This window comes from Giraffa tippelskirchi, chromosome 4, assembly GCF_054371585.1.
Source record: "Giraffa tippelskirchi isolate mGirTip1 chromosome 4, T2T-mGirTip1v1.2.pri, whole genome shotgun sequence".
NCBI lineage: Eukaryota > Metazoa > Chordata > Mammalia > Artiodactyla > Giraffidae > Giraffa > Giraffa tippelskirchi.
The window spans coordinates 55,451,340-55,471,749 of NC_137278.1; the positions used below are offsets into that span (position 1 = coordinate 55,451,340).

At 44.1% G+C, this 20,410-nt stretch overlaps 1 protein-coding gene and 1 long non-coding RNA gene across 9 annotated transcripts in view; one reads left to right on the plus strand and one right to left on the minus strand.

Annotated features, from left to right (window-relative positions):
* SMYD1 (SET and MYND domain containing 1) overlaps nucleotides 1-16,705 on the plus strand; it is a 42,210-nt gene extending 25,505 nt beyond the window's left edge. For 2 of the 8 annotated variants that reach the window (XM_081592923.1, XM_081592924.1), the window contains 4 exons: nucleotides 9,613-9,705; nucleotides 13,330-13,493; nucleotides 14,890-15,062; nucleotides 16,226-16,705. In XM_081592923.1, the coding sequence (XP_081449049.1) occupies nucleotides 9,613-9,705; nucleotides 13,330-13,493; nucleotides 14,890-15,062; nucleotides 16,226-16,599 (804 nt within the window). In that variant the 3' untranslated portion in view covers nucleotides 16,600-16,705. The remainder of the gene's footprint in view (nucleotides 1-9,612; nucleotides 9,706-13,329; nucleotides 13,494-14,889; nucleotides 15,063-16,225) is intronic. The other 6 variants (XM_081592927.1, XM_081592929.1, XM_081592925.1 and 3 more) reach the window with 3 other exon arrangements.
* On the minus strand, nucleotides 3,761-18,472 carry LOC145546341 (uncharacterized). Its single transcript, XR_014082768.1, has 3 exons — nucleotides 18,309-18,472; nucleotides 10,288-10,365; nucleotides 3,761-4,093 (listed from the first exon to the last, which is right to left on the minus strand). It is a non-coding gene; the product is annotated as an uncharacterized LOC145546341 (long non-coding RNA).
* Nucleotides 18,473-20,410: the final 1,938 nt, after the last annotated feature.

A 20,410-nucleotide genomic window follows, 5' to 3' on the forward strand; every position in this document is an offset into this window, starting at 1 on the left:
CAGACTGTGTAGTCCATAGGGTCGCAAAGAGTCGGACATGACTGAAGTGACGGAGCATGCACACATACACTGCATCCTGTGTGTTGGCGGAAACTTGTCTCTGGTTAGAGCAAAGGCTACAAACAAAATTGACTTCTAGGTTCAGATGGTGGGACCCCACTCAATTACTTATGACATCAGTGCTACTGTCCCCCACTCATTTCTCTCTCTTATCCCCAGGCTATTCCAGACATTTTTTTTTTTTTTTGCCACCAGCTTATTTTTATTTTTAATAGATAATATTTTTTACCCTTTGGCCAAGCTGTTCTAAGAATTACCCTGCAGATATACTTGCATACATGCATGGGTATATATATAAAGAGATAGGACTCTGTGGCATTGTTGGAAACAACAAAATATTGAATAATATCTAAATAACCACCAATAGGGAAATATTTAAGTTAAGGCAATACCTCAAAGTCATTAAAACTGCTGCTGCTGCTGCTGCTAAGTCGCTTCAGTCGTGTCCGACTCTGTGCGACACTATAGACAGCAGCCTACCAGGATCTGCCGTCCCTAGGATTCTCCAGGCAAGAATACTGGAGTGGGTTGCCATTTCCTTCTCCAGTGCATGAAAGGGAAAAGTGAAAGTGAAGTCGCTCAGTCATCTGACTCTTAGCGACCCCATGGACTGTAGCCTACCAGGCTCCTCCGTCCATGGGATTTTCCAGGAAACAGTACTGGAGTGGGGTGACATTGCCTTCTCCGAAAACTGATGAGGTATATCTTTATGTACAAATATGAAAGGAGCTCTATTTCTTTTATTCATTTATTATTTTTTAATTGAAGTATAATTGATTTACAGTGTTGTGTTAGTCTCTGGTATACAGCAAAATGATTCAGTTATACATGTGTGTGTGCATGCTAAGTCGCTTCAGTCATGTCCAACTCTGTGTGACCCTCTGGATTGCTGCCTGCCAAACTTCTCTGTCCGTAGGATTTTCCAGGCAAGAATACTGGAGTGGGTTGCCATGCCCTCCTCTAGGGAATCTTCCCAATCCAGGGATAGAACCCGTGTTTCTTATGTCTCCTGGATTGGCAGGCAGGTTCTTTACCACTAGTGCCATCTGGGAAGCCTATACACACACACACATAATTCTTTTTCATGTTTTTTCCCCATTATGATTTATCATAGGATACTGAATATAGTTTCCTGTGCTATATAGGAGGATTTTGTTGTTTATTCATTCTATAGATAATAGTTTGCATCTGCCAGCCTCAAACTCCCAATCCTTCCCTCCCCTCCCGCTTGGCAACCATAACTCTGTTCTCTATGTCTGTGAGTCTGTTTCTATTTTGTAGACAAGTTTATTCATCTCATATTTTAGATTCCACATGTAAGAGGTACCATATGGTATTTGTCTTTCTCTTTCTGGCTTACTTCACTTGGTATGATAATCTCTAGGTCCATCCACGGAGCTGCAAATGGCATTATTTCATTCTTTTTTAATCTCTGAGTAATATTTCATTGTATATATGTACCACATCTTCTTTATTCATTCATCTGTTGATGGACATTTAGGTTGTTTCCGCATCTTAGCTATTGTGATTAGCTGAGCTCTATTTCTTTTTTTAAAATCATTTATTTATCTATATTTGGTTGTGCTGGGTCTTCCTTGCAGCGCACAGGCATTCTCTAGTTCTGGTGAGCAGGGGCAACCCTTCGTTGCAGTGCTCAGGCTTCTCATTGTGGTGGCTTCTCTCGTTTCACAGCACATGCTGTAGATGCTTTTGTCGTTGTGGCACACAGGCTCAGTGGTTGTGGCTTGTGCACTCTAGAGTGCAGGCTTAGTAGTTGCGGCACATGGGCTTTAGCTGCTGTGTGGCATATGGAATCTTCTCGGACCAGGGATCAAACCCATGTCCCCTGCATTGGCAGGTGGATTCTTACCCACTGTGTCACCAGGGAAGTCTGAGCTCTGTTTCTTAAGGGAAAAGAGTTAAGGGGCCAAACATTGACATATGAATTTGTTTCCTAGGGCTGCCATAACACCCAGGACCCCAAACTGGGTGACTTACAATAGAAATGTATAGTTTCCCGGTTCTGGAGGCTAAAATTTGAAATCAAGGTGTTGGCTGGACTGGTTCCTATTGAAGGCTATGAAGGAAGGATCTGCCCTAGGCCTCTTTCCGTAGATAGTAGACAGCCCTGGGCCTCTTTCCATGGTCTTCCCCTCATGCGTGTATTTTTCTCTTTACTTGGCCTTCTGTTTATGAGAACACCAGTGCCATTGGTTGAAGGGGCCACCCTTAATTAAGTATGACCCCATCTTAATTAATTACATCTGCACTGACCCTGTTTCTAAATAAGGTCACATTTTGAGGTACTAGGGGTTAGAACTGAAACATATGAATTGAATTTGGGAGAGGAATGTAAAACAGTATGCAAATTAAAATTAAATTTATTTAATTATTAAAATTAGAAGGGACACATGCACTCACACAGATACGCGTACCCACATGTGTGTGCAAGCAGAAGTCAGTCTTGATACAGGGTAGGATACAAAACACTCAGGAATGTGTTCTTTTTAAAAAATTATTTATTTATTTATTTTTGATTATGCTGGGTTGTCATTGCTGCATGCAGGCTTTCTCTCGTTGAGTTGCAGTGAGTGGGGGCTACTCTTCGTTGCGGTGCACTGGCTCTAGGGCACTCGGGTGTCAGTATTTGCAGCACGCAGACTCAGTAGTTGTGGCACACAGGCTTAGTTGCTCAATGGCATGTGGAATCTTCCCAGATCAGGGATTGAACCCATGTTCCCTACATTGGCAGACAATCTCTTATCTACTGCACCACCAGGGAAGTCCCAGGAATATGTTCTTTATAGGAACAACCCCATTTTCACAGAATCAAAGTTTCTATATTCCAGGAAATGTGTATTGACTTGTATGTATGGGGCACTGAGCTCAGTACCACAGGAGGTACAGAAAGGAATAAGCTACTGTGTCCACCCTTACCCTGACCTTCCAGAACCTGCAGGTTAACACGTGTCTTATCTGCAAGCCAGCCAACCTTCCTGCCTACTGCCTGGACCTGAGTATTTTTTTCATAACTTGCTTCTACCACTACCTAATTTTTAAGAGGCCAGGCCTTCTTTTCTCCCTTCTGAAATTAAATGAAATAACTGTAGTTATTTCTTTGAATCTTTTGAAATTTCTTTTTATAGAAACCAGGTTAAAGTATTAGTTTAATTGTAAATTAATTAGTACAAATGAACTCAAAATAAATTTGATACGAAACAAGTATTACTTATTATGACATGGAATACCTGTTTCGTATCTAATTTATTTTGAGTTCATTGCATACATGCTAAGTTGCTTCAGTTGTGTCTGACTCTTTGCGACCCTGTGAACTGTATCTTGTCAGGCTCCTCTGTCCATGGGATTTCCCAGGCAAGAATACTGGAGTAGGTTGCCATGCCCTCCTTCAGGGAGTCTCCTTGACCCAGGGATCAAACTTGTGTCTCTTTATGTCCTCTGTATTGGCAGGCTGATTCTTTATCGCTAGTGCCACCTGGGAAACCCCTTTGAGTTCATTAGTACTAATTAATTTATTTCCCATTTACTTATCCTGAAAGGATCCATCTATGCTTATATAATACACTGTACACATAGATTTTAATATTTTTGTATATTTTATACATTTTTAGGAGAATATCCTTATACACACCGAAAAATCTATAGTTACATTTTAAGATTCTGAAATCAGATATATTTCCTCTTTTTTCCATTTAATCGTTTTATTTTTTATGGGAGTATAGCCAATTAACAATGTTGTGGTAATTTCAGGTGCACAACAGAACAACCCAGCTATACATATGCATGTATGCATTCTCCTCCAAACTCCCCTCCCATACAGGCTTTGGAATTTTTTGAATTTTTTGACCTGGCAATAACAATAGTTAAGTAGGTGAGGTGTGGCTGTTGGTTCCTGCCCCTTCACTTTAGATAAGCTGCTATCAGATGGTGACCATATGTCCACATCTTCCAATCTGAATTGAAGAGCTGACATCTCTCTTGATACAAAACATCCATGATTTCTGCTTGAACTGACCTGGATTCAAAGCAAAAGCTTTTTATTATTTTTATATCAAAATAGTTTCTCTATTAAAATAAAGAAATAACAATAACTTGGGTTTTCATGGTGGCTCAGACAGTAAAGAATCCACCTGCAATGCAGGAGACCTGGGTTCGATCCCTGGGTTGGAAAGATCCCTGGAGAAGGTAATGGCTACCCACTCCAGTATTCTTGCCTAGAGAATTCCATGGACAGAGGAGCCTGGTGGGCTACAGTCCATGGGGTCGCAAAGAGTCAGACATGAATTTGGTTTCTCTATTAAAATAAAGGAATAACAATGACTCAACCAAAATAAGTGAGCAGAAAAAAATTTTTGAGTATGATTTTTTAAAAGCAAATGCATTTGAAGACATGATAAAAGGCTATTATAATATAGCAGACTGGAGAAGGGAATGGCTACCCACTCCAGTATTCTTGCCTGGAGAATTCCATGGACAGAGGAGCCTGGCAGGCTGCAGTCCATGGGGTCACAAAGAGTCAGACACGACTGAGTGACTAACATTTTCACTGCCCCCCCCCCCCAATATTGTAGTGGAAAGGACATTGGAGAAAAAATTAGGAGGCCTGTGTTCTCATTCTGCCTATGACCTTGAATGTCTAAGCTTGGGCAAGGTTCTTCCTTGTGGGTTTGTTTCCTCATCTGTGAAGTGGGGCATTGGACTAACTTAATAACAGTTCCTTCAGGCTTTTCTATGATGTCATCACAATTGTTTTTATTTATTTAAATAATGCTTTATCACAGCCTGATAAGCTCCTCTCTGTACACCAGCATTTGTGACTCAACTTCAAACCTTCAGTTGGCATCAAATTGTTTCTGACTCATATATATATACGTTATATATATAATATAATATATACATATAGAGCTGGATAAAAATAAAAACCAAATATTTTTAAAATGAGAAAAAAACACCAATTTCCCTCACTTGTAGCTTTGGACCCTCCTTGTTTAGGTTGCTGCTTTTTTAATTTTTTATTTTTTCCCTCTTTCTCCAGCCTTCACCTATAGTTTTCACAATAGGAATGTTTCAATTTTTCAAGTTTGGGGAGCCAGTGTCCCTCTTTCCCTCCCCTCCTCTTCTTTTGGTTCCTCCTCTGGTTCCTCCCGCTTCACCACTAGCTCCTCCCCTTTCTCCTCTGGCTCCTCTCTCTGCCTCCTTGTTTTCTATTAATTTTGGTGCTCCTGGAGAGTGGAACCTCTTTCTGTGGGGTTCCTTAAATCCTATCTGCAGATCAGGTTTTCCTGCCTTTACTCTGAAAAGAGAGCCAAGTGGAACAGCCCATTTCCCTTCTCAGAGTAGCTTTATCACATGTTGCATGGGACAGTTAACAACCTTTCAGCCCGGTTGTTTTGAGAACCTTGGCAGTTGCCTCCTTGAAAAAATTTAACTCCTTTCAAGAGCTTAAAGTAGCACTTTTTCTTACAGCATCAAATTGAAGAAGATTTTTTTTTTAAATGCTTTATAATTGCTTTACGACATCATGTTGGCTTCTGCCATACAACAATGTGAATCAGCCATAAGTATGCAGATGTTCCTCCCTCTTGAATCTCCCCCCATCTCCCCATCCCAGCCCTCTAGGTTGTCACAGAGCACCGTGTTGACCTCCCTGCACTATACAGCAACTTCCCATTAGCTATCTATTTTCCATATGGTGATATATATATTTCATTGCTAATCTCTCAATTCGTGCCACCCTGTCCTGCCCCCGCTATGTCCAAGGTCTGTTCTCTATGTCTGCGTCTCTATTCCTGCCCTGCAGATAGGTTCATCAGTACCATTTTTCTTAACATCTAACAGCTTGGTATTCTCTGAGTTTATCCTGCAAGTTATTGATTACTCGAGAAGATTCACTAAGAATTTTGAATATGATGGAAGTTACAGTAGCTTGGAGACTAGTAGTCATCAACTAGATGGGATTTTATGAGCCACCACTTGGGCAACAAATGACAGGTAAAACTGAAGATGTAGGTTTCATGGATGGATGATACAATATACCTCTGGACCCTACTCACAGGACTCTGCACACCAGGCAAGACATGGCCTCCTCTCACTTATGTGGTTGATTCAAATGGGCTTAGGGAAGCAGACACACACTGAAATGATGTGGTCTGGGACCAAGACATGACCAGTTAACTAACAGAGGGCTGAGTAGCACTCAGGCAGGAAGTCAACCTTTGGGTCGTCAAGCAGGAAGGCAGCCAGAAATCTCAGCCAAATCAAAGGTCAAAGTGAAGGTTAACCCAGGAGTGAGACCTAATAGAAGGCAGAGCACTGATGCGTGCATCAATTGTTGGGGTCAGGCTGTGAGGCAAGTACAGAAACAAACACAGAATTGTGGGGAAGCCCAGGCTTCCTGGCAGCTCAGACAATAAACAACCTTCCTGCAGTGCAGGGGGCCTGAGTTCCATCCCTGGGTTGGAAAGATCCCTTGGAGAAAGGAATGGCAACCCACTCTGATATTCTTGCCTGGATAATTCCATGGACAGAGGAGCCTGGCAAACTACAGTCTATGGAGTCACGAAGAGTCGGTCATGACTAAGTGACTGACATTTTCACTTTTCAGGTACAGAAGGATATGGAATGAAGGTAGAATTGTAGGAATAATGAAGAATTCTGCAGAAGTCAAAGTAAGTGGCGAGGAGGAGAGAAAAAGAAACATAATCCCACTTTAAGTGATCCTGAAGTTGAAGCAAGCTTTTCTTGGTCGGCAGATCTCCTTCTGCAAGGTGATCACAGCAGAGCTGTCTCAAGACAGCTGGGAGCCTGAGGGAAGACCCTGATCTCCATTTATGGAGGACGGTTATTTTTAAGGGAACAGATGCCCATTCTCTTGTTAGTTTTTGATAGTTTAGGGAAGGTGACTCCACAAAACAATTTAAGCAGAAAATCTAAACAGAGTTGTTGACCCCAATTCCTTATCGTAAAAAAAAATTGGATACTTGGAGACCTGACTAAATAAATTAGTCTAGCTTCATACAGTAGAAAATTCTAGTTATTAAAAAGGCAATATAAGTTGATTTTTTTTTTTTTTTTAGAAAGCAGTTACGGGGCTTTTATTGCCTAGGATAGACCGTTTTCCTTAGAAAATTGGTCTCATGCTCCTTTCCCTCCAGACTGTTATGCTTAGAACACAGAATGAATGAGATCGTCATGTGGGCAGTATGATGTCTGTAAAATTCTTTAAAATGCTTGGTAGTCTTGTTTTCATATTTATATGGGGAAATATCTACTGTTCAGTCACTAAGTCGTGTCCAACTCTGTGCGAACCCATGGACTGCAGCATTCCAGGCTCCCCTGTCCTTCACTCTCTTCCTGAGTTTGCTCAGATTCCTGTCCATGGAGTCAATAATGCTATCTAACCTTCTCATCCTCTGCCACCCCTTTCTCTGTTTACTTCAATATTTCCCAGCACCAGGGTCTTTTCCAATGAGTCGGCTCTCTGCATCAGATGGCCAAAGTACTGAAGCTTCAGTTTCAGCATCAATCCTTCCAATGAATATTCAGGACTGATTTCCTTTAGGATTGACTGGTTTGATCTCCCTGCACTCCAAGGGACTCTCAAGAGCCTTCTCCAGCACCACAGTTCGAAAGCATCAATTCTTCCACATTCAGCCTTCTTTATGGTCCAACTCTCACATCCATACATGACTACTGGAAAAACCATAGCTTTGACTATAATGAGTGAAAAAAAAAAACAGGCAGTAGAGAGAAATCTGTTAGTATACCAGTTAGAAAAATATGGTGCTATTGACATACACACACTCATGCATGTGTGAACGTGCACGACCGAAGTTCAGCCAGTGTAAGCTGATATGGTCATGTAGACATACTATTGATGTGTCTGTGCCTTTGATCTGTCAGTGCTCTTCCTATACTAGTTGTTAAATATTTAAAATATTATTCCTGTGTATACGTATTAGAAAATACTCCTCAACATACCGTGTCCATCTTTGGTTGATTTCTGGGGATTTCTGCTTTTTTCTCCATATTTTTTTCATATGTTTTATTTTTTTACAGTTTGCATATATTAATTTTACAGTCAGAATAAATAATAAAGGTATTTTTATTTTGGAAAAAGTTATATCAGATTTTCCTAAGCAAAAAACTTTTTTTTCCCAGAGAAGAGCTTCTGATATTGGTAAGCATTGCAGGCAAACTCTTTCTTTGGTCTTTGAGAAATCTGGCACTTTTTCTTCGAAATTATGCTTTCATGGGAACTGGCTTCTTAATTATGGTACCTCAAATATCAAAACCTCATTTTTTGTTTTACAAGATCACTAGACTGCTTAGGCAAACATAGGAAGCCTGATTGGTCTATATTTCACAGCTAACAAGTTCTCTCATGATAGGCTTTTTTTTAAATCATGCATTTATTTATTTTGTTGTGTCAGGTCTTCATTGAGGCATGCTGGGCCTTTTGTTGCAGTGCACCGACTCTGTAGTTGTGGTACTCGCGTTTCAATAGTTGTGTCATGCAGACTTGGTTGCTCAGGGGGAATGTGGGATCTTAGTTCCCTGACCAGGGATCGAACCTGTGTCCCTGCTTTGTGAAGTGGATTCTTAACCACTGGATCACCAAGGAAGGTCCATGATATCATTTTGATCATCCTAGGAACTATGAGCTGGATGCAGAGACATGTGAAAGGGTTGACAGCCCATAGCCACAGGGCCCTGTTTAATGAGCTTCAGTGGCAAACCGGAGTATGATTTTTTTGGTCAAACCCTCAGCCTCTGTCCTCAGCCCTGTGCTGGCCAGTATTTGGGTGAAAACAAAAATTCAAGGGCATACCTATAGAATATGTGGTTGATTTGAAGTCAAGAGGAAGAATGGCAAACATTTTGAGTGATAGAATACAATAAGAATCCAAAATGCCAGAGAAAACACAACAGGGATTAATGTCAGACTCTTCACTGGGGTCTATAAACCCAGGCATGAGCTGGGGCTGGGGAACATGACCCAGCAGCAAGGCTCTGGGACTTGGTCAATGGAAAATGCAATGTGCATCAGAAGCATAATGAGGGAGCTGGAAAAGCTATAGGGTTCTTGAGCGGCATTTACAGAAACTAAGCATTCACAAGGAGGAAGGCATTAATCTCGTACTACAGTAGATGTCAACAAGAGCAACTGAACCTATTTGCAGGGCAGGAATGAGACGCTGACATAGAGAACTAAAATGTAGGCATGGTCGGGGGGAATGGGAGGGTGGGACAAATTGGTAGATTGGGATTGACATATACTCTGCCATGTATAAAAAGAGAACTAGTGGAAGCCTCCTCTATAGCACAGGGAGTTCACTTCGGTTCCCTGGGATGGGGCCCCAGAGGGAGGGGGATATGTGCACAGTTATAGCTGATCCACTTCGTTGAACAGCAGAAACTAACACAACATTGTAAAGCAATTATACTCCAATAAAAAAAAAATGTTGGCTGTTCAGAGATGTGGTGGGTTGCCTCACGAAGGGGCCTCCAACTCAGTGTCCCTTCCTTTCCCAGCCCTCTCAGGAGGTGGTGAAGGAGATGATACAATTCTCCAAGGATACACTGGAAAAAATCGACGAGGCTCGCTCCGAGGGTTTGTACCATGAGGTAAAAATTCATTTTTATAGGGGATAGGGGTGGGGAAGAGGGCAGAAAGGTTCTCTAGTAAAGGAGGGAAATGGTGGGGGGCAGTCAAGACAGGGAGGCTACCAAGCAGGTTTTTTTTCTGGAAGATGTCCCATGGTTGAGATCATGACTCTTCTCGCCCTTAAGCCATGGAGCCTCTTTTAGGGGTGTGTTCTCACCGATGGTTCAACTCACTGAAACTGGGTTTGAGGGAAGCACAGGCAGCCTGACAAATGTCCCTGGGGTTTGAGGGATGGTCTGTAATATTTTAGGTTGGCATCAGGGACGGAGGAATGGAAATGGCAGTGGATGGCTTGCTTTCTGGTAACTGAACATGTGTCCTGCCTACAGTTTCCAGGCTCTTCTGACTGTGCATTCAACCCTGGCTCTACACTAGAGCCAGGCTGTACACTAGAATCATTGAAAAATACTGATGCTCAGGACAGTCCTTCCAGAATCTCTTAGAGTGGGACCCAGACATCAAGATTTTTAAAGCTCCCATGTGATTTCAATGTGCGCCTAAAGTTGAGACCCACCACCAGCACTGATCTGCAGAGCACTTACTTGCACTGAATTCACTCAGGCAGTTTGTTGGAAATACCGATTCCTGTCTCTCACCCCCTGAGATGTGATTCACCCAGTCTGCAACAGAACACAGGGATCATCAGAGTATTTTTTTTTCCCTCAAAGCTCTTTAAACAACTTGTGTGGCTGGGTTTGGATGCCCCTAGGGTGTGGCAGTGTGGGAGATTCATTTCTGTTCATTTCTGTCAGCTTTTCCGTTGTCTTCATTCTTTCTTCCTCACTCATTCATTGCCTATTTTTGTGTCCTTATTGAGGTGACCAACGCAGGACATGCTGCTTGCCTCCCAGAAGTCTGTCAAGTCTCAGGGAGAGTCCCATGAACAAAGTGTTGCTGTACAATATAGAAAATTTAGAGGTTTGAGGTAGGAGCTTCAGCTCCTGATTCCATTCCTCTGTCCTCTCTTCTTCTCCATTTGTCCTCTTCTGTGCTCTAGTTGGGCAGGGCCAGATGTAGGGCTGGACACTGCCTATGAGTTCATGATTGTTTTCAGGGTGGATTGTTTGTTAGCTCACACTCTGTCACACCCCCACCCAGTTGCCCCAGGGGCCTCTGGGAGAATCTCAGAGAAAACTAATTTCCACTCATTGGAAATGCAAAGAATTGTGTGACGTTTCTCCCATGAGATTGGCAAGGGAAATAGAGGAGAGCTATGAACCACTAAAATCTAGAAACCAGTTGACTTTGTAGGGCATCACTGAGGCTATGTCTACATGTGAATTAATCAGGAAAGTCTGACTCCAAGTCCCTTGGGATTGAGCCCATCTTCTCCCTCACCAGGACCAATGTGGCCTCCTTCTAGTCAGTCTCCTGGACCCTCTCTCTGCCAATCCATCCTGTACACCTCTAGCAGGTCATGACTGTCCAATGTCACTGTGCATAAGGGCCACCCGGGGGCAGATACGAGCTACAGATGCCAGGGTCCCTCCCCTAGATATTTAGTTTCTTTGGTCTGGGGTAGGACTCAGACACTGGGATTTTAAAAAGCTCTCCAGGGACTTACAGAGATTTTGTCCCAATGGTACCTGAGTGCACATTGGTATCACTAGTCCAAATGATGCATTTTATAGCCATAGAGGTGTGGAAATGGAACCATAGCTTGGATTCTACTGGTTACATCACCTACCATACTACACATATCCTCCTAGCCTAATAAAAAGTTGTATAAGGCTGTCAAAGGCTCAGGTGAAGCACTGCTTTATAAGCAATACTTCATGAGAAGGGGCCATATCTTCCAGCAAGTGGTATACTCTTTATGTTTTTCCAGCTTTATTGAAGCATAGTTAAGAAGTAGAAATTTTACTTGTTCAAAGTGTAATTACTTGTTCAAAGTATAAAAAAAAAGTTCTCCAGATGATTCCAAAGCACAGCTACAACGGAGAATCATGGACATGATGGTTAAGATAAAGCTCCATTGCTTGGTTTGAATCTGCACTCCATCGCTCACTCTCTGTGTAACTTGAGCAAAGCACTTACCCTCTTTGTGCTTCTGTTTCCTCATCTGGGAAAATGAGGATATTAGCAGCACCTGTCTCATCATGCTGTTGTGAGAGGAAGTAATATATGAATATAGCTTTCATAACTCCCTACTGATTTCTTTTTTAACTGGAGGATAATTACAATGTTGTGGAGGTCTCTGACACACATCAATGTCAATCAGTCATAATTATATATGTATCTCTTCCCCCTTGAGCCTCCTTCCCTGACACATTCCACTCTTCTAGGTTGTCATGGAGTGCCAGGCTGGACTCCCTGTGTTATATAGCAGCTTCCCGCTAGTTATCTGTTTTACACATGATGGTGTATATATGTCAATGCTACCTTCTCAGTTCGTCCTTCCCTCTCTTTCCCTTGATGTGTCCATTCTTTATATCTGCATCTCCATTCCTTCCCTGCAAATAGGTTCATCAATACCATTTTCCATGTTCCACATATATGCATTAATATACGATATTTATTTTTCTCTTTTTGACTTACTTCATTTCACTCTGTATGACAGCTCTAGGTCCATCCACATCTGCAAATGACCCAGTTTTGTTCCTCTTAATGGCTGAGTTCCTTTTAATATACCATTGTGTGGTTCCATTATTCTTAACCAGTTTTATTTAGGTTTCTGTCAATTGCTAAGGAAACTCCTGGCTGGTACACATACATACAGCAGATAGGAACTTAGTTCATGTTTGTCTGGCCACCTTCCATGCATATCATCTCACTGCATCCTCACATGGCAGAGGTATGGACACAGAGAAAGATGTCTGCATCTCCATCTCTTCTCTGCGAATAGGTTCATCAGTACTATTTTTCTAGATTCCATTTGTTGTTGTTCAGTCACATCTGACTCTTTGCAACCTCATGGACTGCAGCACCCCAGGCTTCCCTGTCCTTCACTTCCCTGTCCTCCCGGAGTTTGTTCAGACTCATGTCCATTGAGTCGATGATGCCATCCAACCATCTCATCCTCTGTCATCCCCTTCTCCTCCCATCCTCAATCTTTCCCAGGGTCAGGGTCTTTTCCAATGAGTCAGCTCTTCGCATCAGGTGATCAAAGTATTGGAGCTTCAGCTTCAGCATCGGTCCTTCTAATGAATATTCTAGATTCCGTATATATGCATTAATATGCAATATTTGTTTCTGTCTTTCTGACTTACATCATTCTGTATAACAGGCTCTAGGGTCATCCATCTCACTACAACTGACTCAAATTCATTTCCTTTTTATGGCTAAGTAGCATTCCCTTGCATATATGTACCATTCATCTGTTAACGGACTCCATACTAACTTCTATGGTAACTCCTCATCCTGCCATGTCAGCACTGTGTCCCACTGTTACCCTTTTCATCCCTACATCTTAGCCAAATGGGAACCATTTTTCTCTTCAAATCATAAGCTGGTGCTTTCCCATCTCTGTTAGCAGTTTCCTCAGTCTTCTAAGCACGAGTGTCCAGTGGCATCATGATGCTCCCGTATGTGAATTAAGCTTGTGCTCTGGTGCAGTGAGTACAGACAGGGCTTGTGTCTCCTAGGTTGTGAAGTTATGCCGGGAGTGCCTGCAGAAGCAGGAGCCAGTGTTTGCCGACACCAACATCTACACGCTGCGGCTGCTGAGCATTGTTTCCGAGGTCCTCTCCTACCTGCAGGCCTTTGAGGAGGCCTCACACTACGCCAGGAGGATGGTGGATGGCTACATGTAGGTGACGATCTTGGGTCTCAGGTAGTCTCCAGAAATGTGTCTGTTTCAGGGATGGTAAGAAGATGGCAGGCATATCACTATATCCCTCCCTCTGGCACCCACAGCAGCCATTAGTAATTGATCACCATCCTCTTCATGACTGAACCTCTTTATCATGATGTGCCCAGCAATAATGTCCAAATAATCAGATCTGATACTTGAGATGAAATCTGTGAGTCAACCTTTGTCTTTCCCACCTCCAGGTTGTCTATTGTTTGGGTGGCATCTTCTGCTTTTGGTTTCCTTAAGGCTAAATCTGGCTTGATTTTAAGTGCCTAGAAAGGTTTCCCCCACCCCCAACCAATCAACCAATCAACAGAGGCAATCTTTCAGCTTTAGAGTTTATCAAAAGAAAAAAGAGAGGGACTTCCCTGATAGTCCAGTGGTTAAGACTCTGTGCTTCTACTGCAGGGAGTGAGGGTTCAATCCCTGGTTTGGGAACTAAGGTCCTGCAAGCCCCACAGTGTGATAAAAAACAACAAACAAACAAAAAACAGAGAGAGAGAGAGAAGGAAAAAAAGAAAGAAAATAAAGAGGTGTGGGCCATCCTTGCTTATAAACTGTAAAAGGCAACTTCCTTGTCTTTCCTCTGCTAACGTCTTCTCTTGCCGTATGTGTTCACATTGGTGTGTGAATTTGTATTTCTGGCCAAATGAATACTTCTGCGTAAGAAAGTTGTATTTTTTTGCATGGAGGGTACCATGGAGGGTACCCTCTTCGATCCATGGAGGGTACAAAAGGAGGGTACCAGAGGGTATCAGGGAGGTAAGAATACCACTTTGTCCCACAAATAACATTCAAATTATTTTTTCCCCCTAAATTTCTTAGCTTTTTCCCAAGGAGAGGTTGGGTGCTCCTGAAGGCTGCTAGCTCCCAGTATTCAAGTTCCAAGTACAATCCTGACCCCGCTTCCCTGTGAGGACTTGGCTCAGTGGCCCAGGTCAGAGTCTCCATCTCACAGCCTCACCACGTGGGGTGTTTGGCATCTGACTGCGGCTCTGTGTGCCTCAATCTATCTTTGATGGCGGATACCTCCCAGGGCTGATGGGAAAGCAAATGGACTTAATCAGTGAGGTCACTTTTATGTATTTATTTATTTTATTTTGACTGCCCTGAGTCTTCATTGCAGTGTGCTGAGGCTTCTCTCTAGTTGTGGCACACAGGCTCTCTAGTTGCAAGTGGGATCTTAATTCCCCAACGAGGGATTGAACCTGTGTCCCCTGCATTGGAAGGAGGATTGTTAACCACTGGACCACCAGGAAAGTCCCATGGTCCCTTTATAAGCTGTCAAATGCTGTGCAGATGCAAGGCAGGTTGGGAATATGTGTTATGATTACTTGCTATGTCCCCACAGGAAGCTGTACCATCCCAACAATGCCCAGCTGGGCATGGCCATCATGCGGGCAGGGCTGACAAACTGGCATGCTGGCAACATTGAGGTGGGGCATAGCATGATCTGCAAAGCTTATGCCATCCTCCTGGTTACACATGGACCCTCTCATCCCATCACCAAGGACTTAGAGGCAAGTGGCATCTTGGGGCTGGGCTGGGCTCTCTGATGATGAAAGCTGAGTACTAGATTCTGCTTTTGCAAAGGCCCTAGTTGCCTGCTAGACCAGGAGGGAATTCAGACATGCTTAGTCCCTTTCTCATTTTACATCTGAAAAAACTGAGGCCCAGGGAAGGAGAGTAACCTGTCCTTAGTCACAAAGCGAGTGGATGGCAAAGCTCAGACTTGAACTCTAGGATGCTCCAAGCCTGGACTGAGAAAACCTAATGGTGTGCATTTGTGTGTAACACGTACATTAGAAAACCTGCTACGTGGAGTAGAGTCAGAGAGCACAGGCTCTAGAATCAGATTGCTGGGATCCAATTCCTGCTTTACCACTTTCCAGCTGTGTGGCTGCTAATACTAAATGTATGGGCCTCAGTCTCCTCATCAGTGAAATGGAGGAAAAAGACAGGGTTGGCACAAGGGTTTGATGAGTTGGTGTGTGAATGGCATGCTCTTCATAGCTGCTGGTTTCCTTTGTGCTTTGAAGACGGATTTATTTGAAAGTAACATAGTCCAAAGGACTGTCCTCAGGCAGCAGTACAGGAAAAGAGGACAGACTCTGGCATCATAAAATGAATGAGAAGACTAACATTATGTCAGTATATTAAGCTTGTCAAATAAGTCATTGTCACCGTATTCACTGCTCTGACCTTAGCCCTGCAGTGAAGCCTGGCCCTTGATAAATATTTCTTGAATTAACATTACCAGGGTGACGGTTTTGCTATGTGTCACAGGCTGTAGTCTTCCTGGAACATTGTAAAGTACAAGGGTAATCTCACCCATTTCATGTATGAGCAAACTGAGGGCTGAAGGGATTAAGTCCCACAATGTTAGATGGGACTTAAGTGCAGGAGCCAAGGTTCAAATCCAGGTCCCCACCTGGCACTTGCTAAGAATAATCTCTGCTGAGAACAGTCCCTCAAGCTACTCTCTCAGTGGTTCGTGTGACTGCCTCTTCCTAACAAATGGAGCCCACTACCAAGACATTCGACCCCCAGTGGATGAGTGTGAGTATACATGTGTGCATGTGTGTGTAGGCTGTATGTGTGTCCTTTCCAGTAGGGCCACGTAAGTCAGAGACCGACACGTCCTGGGGCTTTGTCATCACTGTTTTCGATGTATCCACGTCCCACAGGCCATGCGGATGCAGACGGAGATGGAACTGCGCATGTTCCGCCAGAACGAATTCATGTACCACAAGATGCGCGAGGCCGCCCTGAACAACCAACCCATGCAGGTCATGGCCGAGCCCACCAACGAGCCGGCGCCGGCTCTGTTCCACAAGAAGCAATGAGGACCTGCATGGTGGGGGAGGGGCGCCGTGGCTGGGGGACTCGGGAGACATCCTGGAGGTGGTGGGTTTCTGGGGAGACCCTTGATGAGGAAATCAGGGTAATACGCAACTTTGTTGCCATGGGAACGTACTGCTCTGTGGTCCCCGGTGTCATTTTCTTTAACTTCAACTCAGTTCAATTCGGTTTAACTCTATCCCAGCCCAGCCCGGTCTAACTCATCCTACAAGTGTTTATTGGGTGCTAGACCTTAGGTATAAAGAAGCTCCAAAGGTAACTGGGGAGACGAAACATAAACAATTAAAACACAGTGTGATAATAAATGCAATGGTAAGCTCTATGGGGAGAGGGATATGTGTCTAGGGTGTGTGTGTGTGTGTAGTCGGTGGGGGGTGGGGGTGGGGGTGGGGCGGAGGTTGGTCATGGAGGAGATGACCTCTGAACTGAGGGTGGCAGATACCTGGAGTCTCAGTTTTGTGCTCACCTATCTGTGCAGGTGTCTCAGGGATATTCAGGATTTGCTGACTGGAATGGGTGTTTTCCAGTTTCCACAGGTGACTGTGGAGTTATGAAGAAGGGACTGTGTTTGGGCCGTGTGGGTCCTACTCAGAGAACTAGAACCTCTTTAATAAGGGGACTATGCAGAAGGAGATGGAGGTTTGCTCATCTGGGTTCCCAGCATTATTCTGAAACTACTTTTAGAACACAGAGAGGGAGTGGCTCCCTTCCCCACCCTCTGTGTCAAGACTTGTGATTCCCATGATGTGGGAGTAGTTGGACATTAGCTGAGATTTCTCTGGCCATTGGCTTCCTAGCATTGAAGAAGTCTCTTTAGGGTGAAGCTGAGGGAGAAATTTGGAAACCCACCTACCTGATAATCATGGGTCCAGCGGAATTGGCCTTTGGGTATTTGATTTGGTTACATGTGCCTGGGTGGTCTATATCAGCTTAGACTTCATCACTGACCCCCAGGAAATCTCTATTTTTAGTTATGAATAATTATGACTTCCTTGGGTTAATTTCTTTCATTGTCCATACCCTGGGTTCTCTGCTTTTCTTACCAGAAGGAATGTCTAATCTGGACACTTCACACTTAGGCTGAGACCTCTTTGGGGTATGATCAACTTGCCCTCATCTCCTGGGAAGCTGCTCTTGATTTTTCACTCAAGAGTGAGGGTCTCGGGAATCAACCAATCCAGCTGTCCCATTGGCCTGGAACAGTCGTCCTAATTGTGCTCTTGTATCTTCTGGGAGCCCAAACTTCTCACCAGTGTTTTGGGGGATCCTGGACCAAAACCCTCTTTTTGGGAGTGTCACCAAGTCTTCTATATCCTTTGGAGCCACCCTTGACTCCAGAGCTCTGACTAACATCTTGAAGTCACATGATCCCCCCAGGACCTATATTTGTCACCTGTGCTTAAAGAGTCACTTCCTCCATCCGTACACCCCTTCATCCTCAGAATGATCCACTGCCTCCCTTGGAACCTAACAGCTCTGCCAATGTGCCAAAATCTTTGTCCAAAAAGTTCTGCAAAGATACCAACTCTTTGCAGAATACTTGTACCTGGCACTTGGCTCTTTATTGAGGACACCTGCTTCTTTAGAACTTTCACTGGGAGAGTGACAGTTCTTCCAAGCCCACATACTAGATGGCAAAGGACGGAACCAGCCCTCTCCCAGGGAGCCAACTGTGACAGTTCAAATGGTCCCTCTTCTGTCCCCAGTCTTCCTAGGTGGCACTAGTGGTAAAAACTGGCCTGCCAATGCAGGAGACCCTGGTTTGATCCCTGGGTTGGGAAGATCCTCTGGAATAGGAAATGGAAACCCACTCTGGTATTCTTGCCTGGGAAATTCCATGGACGGAGGAACCTGGTGGGCTACAGTCCGTGGGGCCAGAAAGAGTTGGACAAGACTGAAGTGACTTACCCTCTTATAAAACCTTCCTCCAAATCTCTTTCCTTCTTTGTCACTCTCATCTGCCACACTGCTGGTCATTCCCCCGTATTCCTGGTCTGTTTTCCATCCCCTCTGCCTCAAATTAGGTGTCTGTCTTCCTTTTGGCCCATTCCCCCATCCAGCGGAGTTCTGACCTAGATTAATTCAGCTGTCTTAGTTTCTCTCTGTTGTACCTGGAGGTCTGTGCACAGCCAGGAAAATGGCACCTTTCATCACAGGTTCCTCCACAGACTCCTCTCCAACCTCAGCTGGCCTTGGGGTGCAGCCCAGATGTGCTCCCTGTGCCCGTCACTGGCTCCCCTTTTGCCCAGTGGTTATTTCAGGTCTTCACTTCTGTTCTTGAGTTCTCTGCTTGCAGGCCCTTCATCGCCTGCTTCATGGAGGAGCCAGGAGATGGGATTTCCTCAGTTTCCTCTTCCCACGTGGGTTCACACATGTTGTATCTGTGCTTGTCCTTCCCGTCCCCCCCTTCCTCACACCCCCTTCTCCTCCAAAGCCAAACTCTCCACCTGTGCCTTGGACCCCTGTCCCCTCCTGGGTCTTTGAACCTTGCTTCCCCTATATTCTCTCTCATCTTGAATTCTTCACATTTCTGGCTTATTTAAAGCAGTTAATTGACATGCGGGGGACTCATAACCTTCAAGGTTAACTATTTTTTAAAAGGCTTTGTCTCCCGTGTTTATTAACGACTCTTTTTTTAAAAAAAATATTTACTGATTTTGGCTGCATTGGGCTTTTTTTTTTGGTTGTGGCACATAAACTCTTACTTGAGCACGTGGGATATATTTCCCTGACCAGGGATTGAACCCAGGCCCCCTGCATTGGGAGCACAGAGTCTTAGCCACTGTACCACCAGGGAAGTTCCTCTTTTTAAAAAAAAATGCTTTTTTTTTTTTACTGTGGTAAAAGTTACATAATATGAAACATACTATTTTTACCATATTAAACTGTACATTTCAGTGGCACTAAGTACATTCCCATTGTTGTGCTAGCCTCAGCATTGTCCATCTCCCAAATTTTTCACTTTCCTAAACTGAAGCTCTGTCCCCATTAAACACTAACTCCCCTCCCTGCCCCGCCCCGCATCTACCAATGTACTTTCTGGCTCTATGAATTTGACTGTTCTGGGTACCTTGTATAAGTGGAATCAGACAGTATTTGTCTGCACCTACTGTATACTGGAATTTAGCTTTCTTCACTTTCCATTTCTTCCTGAACCCACTGCAGAATGAGCATGGCTCTTTCCAAGGTCGACTCACAGCGGGACATCTCAGCCTTCATATTATTTGGCTTCTCTGCTTCAGTTGGCATCACAGCCCTTGATTTCTGGGCACCACATCCTTCTCATGATTCTCTGTTGAGGTTTCTCTCCTGCCCTTGACAGGCTGGTATTTCCTAGAGCTGGTTTTGTTCATTCTGGTCACTCTCAGTTGGTCCTTATCTCCCTCTGCACACCTTCCCCCGGGAGCTCAGCCAAGCCCATTGTTTCCTCACTGCCTCAGGGCTTCCCTGATGACCCAGATGGTAAAGACTCTGCCTGCAATGCGGGAGACCCCGGTTCAATCCCTGGGTTGGGAAGATCCCCTAGAGAAAGGAGAATGGCAACCCACTCCAGTATTCTTGCCTGGAGAATCTTATGGACAGAGGAGCCTGGCGGGCTGAAGCCCACGGACTTGCAAAGAGTCAGACACTACTGAATGACTAACACTTTCACACTTTTGAGGCTGATGTCCTTAAATCTGTACCCTCTAACCTTGTTCTTGAACATCAGCCCCATATATCCTGTCGAACGTTCTGCCCATCAAACTCAGCATGTACAAAAGGGAACTCTTTCTCTTTCCTTTCTCCCCACTCCTGCGCCTGTTCCTCCTCAACACCCATTGCCCCCAAGGAGAACACCTGACTACTGGTCTAGTTACTTCCTGAGTATCTACTTCATCTGAGATTTTAGTCAGGGCCACTTACTCATGGGTCCTTGGGTGACCCATGTCCTCCTGTGCCTCTCTGAGTTTTGAAACATTGTGTCTAAAATATATAAAACCTATCAACTCCTATTCATCTTTCAGCACCCA